Source organism: Otolemur garnettii, unplaced genomic scaffold (genome assembly GCF_000181295.1).
Source record: "Otolemur garnettii isolate 467f Iridium unplaced genomic scaffold, OtoGar3 scaffold00067, whole genome shotgun sequence".
Taxonomy (NCBI): Eukaryota; Metazoa; Chordata; class Mammalia; order Primates; family Galagidae; genus Otolemur; species Otolemur garnettii.
Window position 1 is genome coordinate 566,020 of NW_003852462.1, and position 10,419 is coordinate 576,438.

At 58.7% G+C, this 10,419-nt stretch overlaps 2 protein-coding genes across 7 annotated transcripts in view; one reads left to right on the top strand and one right to left on the bottom strand.

Annotated features, from left to right (window-relative positions):
- Positions 1-1,068: 1,068 nt before the first annotated feature.
- MMP23B (matrix metallopeptidase 23B) lies at positions 1,069-3,576 on the top strand. Of its 3 annotated transcripts, none has more exons than XM_023515210.1 (8): positions 1,069-1,311; positions 1,639-1,844; positions 1,915-2,054; positions 2,125-2,292; positions 2,692-2,856; positions 2,938-3,048; positions 3,134-3,260; positions 3,349-3,576. In XM_023515210.1, the coding sequence occupies exons 1-8, from the start codon at positions 1,156-1,158 to the stop codon at positions 3,521-3,523; spliced, it is 1,248 nt and encodes a 415-aa protein (XP_023370978.1). In that variant the 5' UTR covers positions 1,069-1,155; the 3' UTR covers positions 3,524-3,576. The 3 variants fall into 3 exon arrangements, with proteins under 3 accessions (XP_023370978.1, XP_003793246.1, XP_023370979.1); XM_003793198.3 differs by having other exon boundaries at positions 1,714-1,844; XM_023515211.1 differs by lacking the exon at positions 2,938-3,048 and having other exon boundaries at positions 1,714-1,844.
- Positions 3,577-4,382: 806 nt separating this feature from the next.
- Positions 4,383-10,419, bottom strand: part of LOC100963946 (cyclin-dependent kinase 11B) — a 20,030-nt gene continuing 13,993 nt past the window's right edge. For 2 of the 4 annotated variants that reach the window (XM_003793199.3, XM_023515158.1), the window contains 11 exons: positions 10,128-10,193; positions 9,380-9,555; positions 7,745-7,835; positions 6,884-7,005; positions 6,528-6,633; positions 6,174-6,295; positions 5,996-6,103; positions 5,780-5,896; positions 5,080-5,228; positions 4,750-4,939; positions 4,383-4,671 (listed from right to left, as the gene is read on the bottom strand). In XM_003793199.3, the coding sequence (XP_003793247.1) occupies positions 4,579-4,671; positions 4,750-4,939; positions 5,080-5,228; positions 5,780-5,896; positions 5,996-6,103; positions 6,174-6,295; positions 6,528-6,633; positions 6,884-7,005; positions 7,745-7,835; positions 9,380-9,555; positions 10,128-10,193 (1,340 nt within the window). In that variant the 3' untranslated portion in view covers positions 4,383-4,578. Of the gene's footprint in view, positions 4,672-4,749; positions 4,940-5,079; positions 5,229-5,779; positions 5,897-5,995; positions 6,104-6,173; positions 6,296-6,527; positions 6,634-6,883; positions 7,006-7,744; positions 7,836-9,379; positions 9,556-10,112; positions 10,194-10,419 lie in introns of all 4 variants that reach the window. The other 2 variants (XM_012807327.2, XM_023515157.1) reach the window with 1 other exon arrangement.

The following is a 10,419-nucleotide window of genomic DNA, read 5'->3' on the forward strand; positions in this document are numbered from 1 at the left end:
GTCTGGTTTGCCCCCCAGCCCCTGGCCCACACCCCATAGTCTGCAACACTGGGCCATTAGTCCCTAAACCTCAGCTCACAGGCCAGAGGTGCCCTCTCCAACTTTGTGCCTGGACTGCCCGTCCAGTCTCCCAGCCTCAGTGCCTCCACCCTGGCCAGGACCATCCTAGCCCTCTGCCCACACCTGTCAACTTCCAGAACTCCTTTGCCTCTCTGGTGCCCAATCTGGGATTCTAAGTCTCTCTACCGTCAGTCCCTCCTGTGCAGCCCCCTGCAAAGTTCCTCCACTGCCAAGGCCAAGGGTCCTCAAGCTTTTTAAATAGGGGGCCAGTTCACTGTCCCTCAGACTGTTGGAGGGCCGGATTGCGGGCCCCAGGACGAGTCGGCTGGTAAGCAAGACAAGCAGCGCCCGGCCGCAAAAACACCTGGCGGGCCAGATAAATGTCCTCGGCAGGCCGCATGTGGCCTGCGGGCCGTAGTTTGAGGATGCCTGTCAAGGCCTACCCCTCCAGCCTCTTCCTAGCCCTAGTGGGACCCCTCAAGTCCCCATCCTCCTGTATCCAACCTTGCCTCTCTGCAAACCCTTCTCCACTTCCCCCTTAGTTCTCCCATATCCATACTCACTGCCACGTCCCCTTCCTGCCGCGTCCCTCCTCTCTCTCAGGGACACTGTCAGGCCAGTGCTGGAGGAGACAGAGACTCCACTCACTTGGGGTTCAGAGTTTTGGGAGAATTCTGTTTAGGATAAAAGCCACTGGGTTGTTCAGCTCCCAGGCAGCTTGGGAGCCCCTACTGACTACCCTTCCAGAAGCCTGTGCCCCTAGAGCCTGCCCTCCTGGCTGCCTGAGGCCCTCTTCATCTGCAACTCCCAGGGACCCCGCCTAGCAGGCTATGCCCAGGCCACTGCCACCGACCCACAGACCTGCCAGCATCTCCATGGCCCTGGCTGAGGCTGTGGGCTGCTCCCCACAGAAGTCCGCCAGCTGGTTGCCTTCAGGGGCCGCTGCTCCGCCCCCTCCCCACCCCTGGGGCTGTAATCTGAGCCGCCCGTTGCTGCCTCCCTTCCCGATCCTTGGCTGCGGTGAAGAGGGCTTCTCGGCCCAGGTCCCCCAGCTGCACTGCCCCATGCGGCCCTGAGCCCAACAGCGAGTCCACTATGGGTTGTGGGGCCTGTGTCCCCTCAGAGGCCACAGGGGTTGGCATCCAGGGCCGTCGGCTGGGAGCCGTGCTGGGTGCCCTGTGTGTTCTCCCCATGCTCGTGCTGCTGGCCTGGCTGGGGGTCCCGGTGATGCTGGCCTGGAGGGCAGGGCAGGTGAGCACTGGGCAGGGAGGCCAGGTGCATGTCTGTGGGTCTCTGGGCCCCCATAATATGTCCGTGCTGTGCAGGGTGGGGTGTCTGTGGGTCCGGATGTGAGTCTTTAGGTCAGAGGGACTGAGCGGCCGAGTGTCCAGCAGTTGGGAGAGGTGGGAGGCAGCACATCCGATATCCAGCTCCTCGAACTCCCCCCAGGTCTTGTTCTTAATAATGATTTTCCCTCTTGGGTAAAAGTAACACACTCTCAGGACAGGAAACCAGAAAACACAGAGACAGAAAAAGGGAACGCCAACACCCTCCCCCACCCCGCGCACCCCTTCCCAGTCTGCTTTCCGCACCAGCTTCTGGGCTTGGGGACAGACCCTGCTGGCTCTCGCCACACACCTTCTGCCCTTGAAGGGAGACATCACTGCTCCGGACACCTCTGGGGTCCCGGCCACCTGGATCCCAGGCCCACTGCCCCCCCGCAGACGCCGTTATACGCTAACCCCGGACAGGCTGCGCTGGGACCACTTTAACCTCACCTACAGGTTCGGCCTGGCCCTGGGGGAAGCCAGCGTGGTTTCAGCCTGGCCACCCCAACCTTGACCCTTGCCCCAGGATCCTCTCTTTCCCAAAGAACCTGCTAACCCCCCGAGAGACTCGGCGGGGCCTGGCAGCCGCCTTCCGCATGTGGAGCGACGTGTCCCCCTTCAGCTTCCGCGAGGTGGCCCCTGAACAGCCCAGCGACCTGCGGATAGGTGGGCAACCTGCGGATAGGTGGGCGTCTGGCCCCTTGGTGGGGCGCGCTCTCAGCCCTGTCTCCCCCAGGCTTCTACCCAGTCAACCACACGGACTGCCTGGTCTCCGCACTGCACCACTGCTTCGATGGTCCCACGGGGGAGTTGGCCCATGCCTTCTTCCCCCCACATGGCGGCATCCACTTTGACGATAGCGAGTACTGGGTTCTGGGCCCTACACGCTACAGCTGGAAGAAAGGTGACCCGTCAGGATGGCTTTCTGGGGTCTTTCTCTGCACCACCGTGGGCTGCAGCGGGAGGGCTTTGGGTCAGACAGCAGGAAGGACTTCCAGGGGGTGGTGGTTGCTGTGGGACCAAGCAGGCAAGAGGTAGCTGTGGGAGCCCACAGGCCTGGGGCCAGCAGTCTTGAACTCCCCTCCCCACTCCAACCCCCGCCGCTGGAGAGGGCGCTGGACTGAGCCACATTCCTGGGAACCGAGCTCACTGCCTAGGCCCTGAGGCTTATCTTCCTGAGGCTGTGGCGAGGGCGGATCCACTGCTGAGCTCCAGCAGATGAGCGGGCCCGGAGGAGTAGGCCTGCGGGCCGAGGGGCTGGCTGGGCCGGGGGCTCTGGGACGCTGATCCATAGGGCCTGCAGGAGTGTGGCTCACAGACCTGGTGCACGTGGCGGCCCACGAGATCGGCCACGCGCTGGGCCTGATGCACTCGCAGCACAACCGGGCACTCATGCACCTCAATGCCACGCTGCGCGGCTGGAAGGCGCTGTCGCAGGACGAGCTGTGGGGGCTGCACCGGCTCTACGGTGAGACCCTATGGGGAGGGGGGGGGGGGGGGGGCGGGGCCGGGGGCGGGGCGCGGCCCTGAGCTAGGCTACCCTCCTCAGGTTGCCTGGACCGGCTGTTTGTATGTGAGTCCTGGGCTCGGAGGGGCTTCTGTGATACTCGCCAGCGGCTCATGAAGAGGCTCTGCCCCAGCAGCTGTGACTTCTGCTATGGTGCCGCCCGGGATGGGGCCCTGGTGTCCCAGAGCAGACCCTGGTCATGGTTGGGTGGAACGCTGATGTGGCCCTCCCTCTGCAGAATTCCCCTTCCCCACGGTGGCTGCTACCCCGCCACCCTTCAGGACCAAAACCAAGCTGGTGCCTGAAGGGAGGAATGTGACCTTCCGCTGCGGCCAGAAGATCCTCCACAAGAAAGGCAAAGTGTAGTGAGTGGCCTGTCACCTTGGGGCCTGTCCTGGGGTCAGGGTGGGCAGTGGATGGTGGGCGGTGCCTGCAGGAGCCCCTCCCCCACAGCTGGTACAAGGACCAGGAGCCCCTGGAGTTCTCCTACCCCGGCTACCTGGCTCTGGGCGAGGCACACCTGAGCATTATCGCCAATGCCATCAACGAGGGCACCTACACATGTGTGGTGCGCCGGCACCAGCGTGTGCTCACCACCTACTCCTGGCGTGTCCGTGTGAGGAGCTGAGCTCCTGGAGCCCTTTGAGTGGCCTCTTGGCTGATAAAGCACTTTCTCTCTGAGGTCTCTGTGCCCTTTCTTGGGAGGGTGGTGGGCAGCCAGGTTAGGACTTACAGCAGGTGGGGTGGTAAACCTCATCCAGTCTCTGGGGAACCCCAGGGCTAGGACAGTCCTTCTCCAGTCCCTTGGGGCCAAGATGCAGTGGATAGGGTGAGAAGGGCTCAAGGTGGGGTCTGGGTGCCAGTAGGACAGCCCATGTGCCTGCAGTCCCTACCCATAGATGGGTGAGGCAAGGAAAGCTTCCTGAAGGAGGTGGCTGTACCTCCAAGGCCTCCTGTGAGGGAGTGTGGATGGGGCTGGGGCACAGATGAGGCCCCAGAAAGGTGCTGAACACTTCTGCTCCCTGAGGCTGATGGCTTGCTCAGCTGGAGAGGCCAAGAAAAGTGGGGTCAGAGGCCACAAGGCTGAGCCCCACATCACCTGTCGTCTTCTCCCAGAGCCCAGTGGCCTGTGACTCCCTCCACAGCATACCCATGTGACCCAGCTTGGGATCAGCCTACTAAAAGGACACATCAGCGTTTCCTCCAAGAGTATTTTACTACATTTAAAGACTTCTAACAACCTGTGTTTAAAAACTCTCAGTGGCTAAAGCGGCTGCAAACCAGGGGCTGAGGCCTGGGGGGACAGGGCTGGTCCAGACACGCAGGTGAGGGGCAGGAAGGTCTTGCTCATCCCAGTGCACAAACAGGTCTCCATCCCTGAAGCCTGAGAAGTAGACACCCCCAGCTCCGTGCACATCGTGGCCCAGCTCATCCTGTGTGGGGGGGAGCTGCCCCGCTGGGCAAGTCAGAGGTCCCTGACACATACAGCCTTTCCTCCACAAGGAAAATGTGATTTAATGCTACAAATTTACAAACCAAAATAATATAAAAATAAAACATGGAAAACCAAGCAAGACGAAGCATTCCAAGGCTTGGGAGCCTCCAGCTACAGTAGCTGTGTCCACATCAGGGTCGGGGTCCCTTCTCCCTGAGGCTGGGGCTTGGCTGGGCCTGCTCGGACCTTCAGAACTTGAGGCTAAAGCCAGGGCCTGCAGCTGAGGCCCCCTGGTTTGTGGTAGTGAGGTGGAAGCCAGTCTCCTTCAGGTCGTCATCACCCTGCACAGGGGGCCAGGCACCATGAGGACCCTGACCCAGTAAGCCCCACCCCAGGACCCCCACTGGCCCAGGCCTCACCAGCTGGCTGTAGCCCAGGCCTCCCTCAGGGGGCCGTGGGCTGGTACCCCGCTTCACCCGCTGCTGCTCGCTCTTGGCAGGCCACGTGGGGAACATGGAGGGCTCGATGGGAAGGGGGGTCTCGCGAAAATACTCGTGCTTGAGGCCATCTTCAGCATTGATCCTTCTCCCAGGGTAGTAGGTCAGGAACCTGGGGAACAAAAGTGTTTGGTGAGCCTCCCTTAAGGACAAGGTGTGGGGTGCCAGGAAGTCCATTCTGGGCTCAGGGCTCCTGTGTCTGCAGTATGACAACACTCCTGCCCCACCCAGCCCCCAGTGGCAGGGACTGACTTGTTCATGAGATCAAAGCCCTGGTCTGATAGCAGGGCCCCAAAACGCTTGCGGAGGTTGTTATAGGGGTGCTCGCTGAAAGTCATCTTCTTCACTGCTGGGAGGTCATTGTAGCCAGGCCAGATTTTCTCACTGGGGGTCCCCAGGTCCTAAAAGATAAGAATGTCGGCTCGGCGCCTATAGCTCAACTGGCTAAGGCGCCAGCCACGTACACCTAAGGTGGCGGGTTCGATTCCCCAGCCTGGACCCGCCAAACAACAATGACGGCTGTAACCAAAAAATAGCCAGGCGTTGTGGCGGGCGCCTGTGGTCCCAGCTACTTGGGAGGCGGAGGCAGGAGACTCGCTTGAGCCCAGGAGTTGGAGGTTGTTGTGAGCTGTAATGCCACAGCACTCTACCCAGGGGGACAGCTTGAGGCTCTGTCTCAAAAAAAAAAAAAAAAAAAGAATGTCTAAACCAGCCATATCCTGCAGGGAAGAATTCCGACAAATGGCACAGGTGCCAACATATGTGTGCTGGTTATGAGTCAGCCACCAACAGGTCACATCTCAGCCCTGACCCCAGCCCCACCTAAGCTCATCACAGGCATAGCTCTGGCCAGCCCCTTTCCTCTGGCAGCATGCACAACCCCAGAGGAGACCTAGAGGAAGGAGCCCAAAGTCTACAGGTGGACAGGTGTGGCCCAGGCCTCCAGATTCACCTTGAATACTTTGTTGATCTGATCAAGTTCTGACTTCCCAGGGAACAGAGGCTTCTGAGTCAGCAGCTCCCCAAAGATGCAGCCCACTGACCACATGTCCACAGCTGTGGAGTACTCCTACAAATCCAAGGACACAGCTCAGGACAGGAGTGCTGGCCAGGCTGCACCTCCAGTGCCCGGCCACGTGTCTGTGTGAGGTTTCGTGTGGGGACTCACCTTGGCACCAAGCAGAAGCTCTGGGGCACGGTACCACAGGGTCACCACCACAGGGGTGTAGGCCTTCAGAGGGGACCCATACTCCCGTGCTAGCCCAAAGTCGCCCACCTGCAAGGACAGAGGGACGGGTTATGGGCAGAACTCGGGGCTGGGCCAGGGCACCCCCTACAAGGCTCACCTTGAGGATGCCGGCATGGCTCAGCAGCAGGTTGGACGTCTTCAGGTCTCGGTGCAGGATCCAGTTGTCATGTAGGTGCTTCACCCCACGCAGCAGCTGGATCATCAGAGTCTTTACCTCCCCTGGGACAGCGATGAGATCACACACATGCCCCCAGCCCTCCATGAACCCTCACAGCCCCTAGGATAGGTCTGGTATAGCCCCTGGTACACAGTCCTTCAAGGGCCATCTATGCATCTCGGTGACAACCAGAGGCTTCCCAGACCTCCAGCCCAGCAGGCCCTCTACACCATGGTGTCACCAGCCCAAGGCCAATGGTGGCTCGCAGGGCGTGTGTCTGCGGCCGGCACCCACCTGGCAGGAAGGGCTGCTTCATGGTCTCCATCAGGCTCTTGAGATCATGCTCCACATAGTTCATCACAATGTAGATTTTATCCATGTTGCTGCCCACCACGATCTCCTGGACATGGCCGCAGGCCTGAGTGCTGGGCATAGCCTCCAGGCCCACACCCACCCCTGCCAGGACACCCAAGACCACGGCTGCAGACACTGAGGGGCAGGGAGGCCCTGCTGGCCCATCTCCACCCCACCAGAGAGGCCTGCCACCCGCAGGACAAGATGACACAGGCCCATGGAGGCCACCTGCAGGACAAGCTGACACAGGCCCAGGCTTTCCCAGCAAGGCATGCGAGTAGGTGGGGGAGGCTCACCCTGACAGTGACAATGTTGGGGTGCTGGGCCTTAAGGATGGTGTTGATTTCCCTCAGCGACGTGATTGGGAAGCCCTCCTTCTCCTTCTCCATTTTCAGCCGCTTCAGAGCCACAATTTCATCTGCAGAGCAAGTTTAGAGATAGGTTGCTGAGAGGGAGCTGCCATGGCAGTCACACACTTCTGCGTCTCAATACACCAGTAACTCAGGCTTCTGATGGGGCCCTGACTTCCCTGCAGAACCAGTTGAGCCCTGCAGAGTCCACAGCCTGGCACCTGCTTAGGAGCATCACTCTGCCTGGCACAGCTGAGTTGGACCTTCACACTGGCCCAATGTGGACACCTGGCCCTCTTGGCCCTATCTCCACTGTGGGACACACTGCCACTGCCACAAATGAGTGGCAGAGACTGAGGGCCTAGCTGCCCTCTGGCTTCTGAAGGTGCTGAGGGATCTAACCTCTGAATAGCTGCTCAGAGGTGGCATGACCTGGTATTGGCCAGGTATGGTGCAGCCTGAGGTCCAGGAAGTGTGTGTGGGGGGGACGAGGGACTATGTGCGTGTGAAATGAATCCAACCTCACAACAAAGGTGCACAGAGTGTGGGCATAGGCTGGGCAGGTCTCTCATCTCAGCTTGTGGCTTGCTGGCCCTGCCATAGGCCACAAGGTGCTATGCATGGGAAGTGCCACCTGTTGATAGAACACTCAGAGGACAGAGGGTATAGACCCCTGCCACTGCTCCTTAGGAGGGCCCCTTCCTATCTAAAGACAGGCCAGAGCTGGCCCTATGGGAAGGTCGCTCTCTAAGTACCCAGTATCTGCATCAGTCCCCTTCCTTTGTGGGACCCCTGGTACTCATGTACCTGTCTTCTTGTCCTTTGCCCTGTACACTACCCCATAGGTGCCTTCTTCAATCCTGTTCAGGCACTGGAACTCCTCCACGCTCCGGCAGCCCTGTGGGGAAAGCCCTGTGTGAGGGATCAGCAGCTGTAGTGTCCAGGGACATGCTGGTACAGGTCCCAGCACTTCCCCCACAGAGCAGATGCACAGCATGAGCTCTTGAGAATGTCTTCAGGAAGGCACCAGGGTATGCAGGGAAGCAGGAGAACAAAAGCCATTAAGAGCACCTCCTGCCAGCCACATACACCTAAGGTGGTGGGTTCAAATCCAGCCCGGGCTGCCAAACAACAATGATGTTTGGCAAAAAATAGCCAGGCATTGTGGTGGGTGCCTGTGGTCCCAGCTACTTGGGAGGCGGAGGCAGGAGACTCCCTTGAGCCCAGGAATTAGAGGTTGCTGTGAGCTGTGATGCCACAGCACTCTACCCAGGGGGACAGCTTGAGGCTCTGTCTCAAAAAAGAAAAAAGAGCACCTCCTGCAAAATGGGTGCGTCCCTACTCATGGCACTAAGGTAACCCTGAGGATGGCCCTGCCTGCCACATGCAGAGCAGAGCAGCATGACACCTGTGCCCATAGTACCTCCCTCTGTGTGGGCTGTGGGGCCTAACAAAGCACAGGGCCATTCAACAGGAGCCTGTCACATTTCCAGACAGAACCTTCCAGCCCTGGGCACCAAGGATGTGGTCAGGAATCCCAGGACCTGCAGGCCCCTCTCCCAATCTCAGCAAGGTGGCATCCTCACTCACTACGGCTCTTCTGCAGGTCCCTGTACCAGTTCCCAGTGCCACCCTCTGATTCTCTGTGCAATGGCAGTAGTGAGCCCTCAGTGCCACCTAACCCACCCATGCAGAGGCCACATGGATAGGGTGACCAGATGTTAACATCGGAAAGGCAGGACAACATGGCCGGGGGGCGGGGCAGGGACAGGGTGGGGGCAGGGCCTGACAACAATGCAAACTTTGATAAGCAGTTCTCGATAATCACTTCTCAGCAATTATTTGTTATTATTACAGTTTAACATAAAATTAACAAAAATAGTATAAAACTCATATTCTGGTGAAATAGCCACATGACAGCCGAAAACCGTATATTCCCTTCTTGTTCTCCTGCCCGTTCGTGCATTCTTTCCAAAAATTGGGACTTTTTTTTTTGCAGTTTTTGGCCGGGGCTAGGCTTGAACCCACCACCCCGGTACATGGGGCCAGCACCCTACTCCTTGAGCCACAGGCGCCACCCAAATCGGGACTTTTTAAAAATGCTGCAGGACACGGGACAAATTGTTGAAAAGTGGGACTGTCCTGCCAAAAGCGGGACGTCTTGTCACCCTACACATGGAGGGACAGGCTCTGCAGAGGACCTGGTTGGGTGCAGAGAGTGGCTACTTGGTTGGCACAGACCTTGGCAGAAGGTGGCAAAGCCCCTGCCCCAGGCTGCCTGCCTCCCACAGCACTCCACAGCCTCATGGGCTGCTGGAAGCACTTCCTTCTCTGCACAGGTGGGCCCAGGCCCCTGCTCTCAACTACCTGCCCGACCATAGCGACAAAAGCAGGACACAAGCCTGGGGGTAAGGTGAGGGTTGGAGGGGCTGGAAGCCTGACCTGCAGGGCCGGCAGATACTTGGGCAGCTCCTGCTTGAGCTCGATGGGTGACAAGGCTGGGGAGTCGGGCACATAGTCCCCTTCTGTTAGGGCACTGCTCTGCGGGCTGCCCTCACCCACTTCTTCCTCTCCTTCTTCACTTTCCCCGGAATCTCGGTCAAATCGTGACTCTGGAACTTTAAAAGTTAACCCAAATATGTAACCAGGACTGGGCAAGTGCCATTGACTCTCATCCTCCTCTGGGGGCAGAGTATGGAGCAGGACTGCCATGTGTCTTGCTGGACACTTCTTTAGCACAAGGGGCTGACCCTGGGCTCCTGACTGCACAAAGGGCATCGTGGTCAGGGGTCCTGGAAGGCTCGTGGAGATAGCTACTGATCCATAGGCCAAGCTCTGAGACCCTGCATGGCACTACGAGGGACTTTGCTGGGAATGACAATGACAGGGCTGTGCCACCTGCTTCCTGTTCTGAGCACTGGACCTGAAGTGGCATTTCCAGCTCCCTCAGTGTCCGGGTCATGAAAGGTGCCCAGAGGGTGGTGCCCTTCAGTTAAAACTGCTCCGTGCTGAGTAACACCGGTCCTCAGACATGGCTAGGATAAGAACTCACTGTCACTTTTAGAGAAGCCCAGGGACTGGTGATGTTGCCCTCCTGGGAGGTAGCCTATCCTGCCAGGTAGCCCCACATAGCATATCACCACCCTCCAGACAGACCAGGTAGATAAGCTGTTACCAGAAGGCCTCCTACCAACCAAGAGGTGGTTTTCATTTTCTCGCTCTTCATCCTCACTCATTTCTTCCTCACTTACTTCTTCTGCAAAAGGAAACAGGAATGTGCTCAACCTCACGAGGGGCTATGTGTGGGTCTAGGGCCACGAGGCTCTAACATAAGCAGACTATGAAGATGAGTTTTAGCAAATGCAGAGGGAGAAACACACTACATGGCAACTTTGAGGTTTTACGTGAGTACCAAACGGTAAGGGGTTTTTTTTTTTTTTGAGACAGAGCCTCAAGCTGTCCCCTTGGGTAGAGTGCCGTGG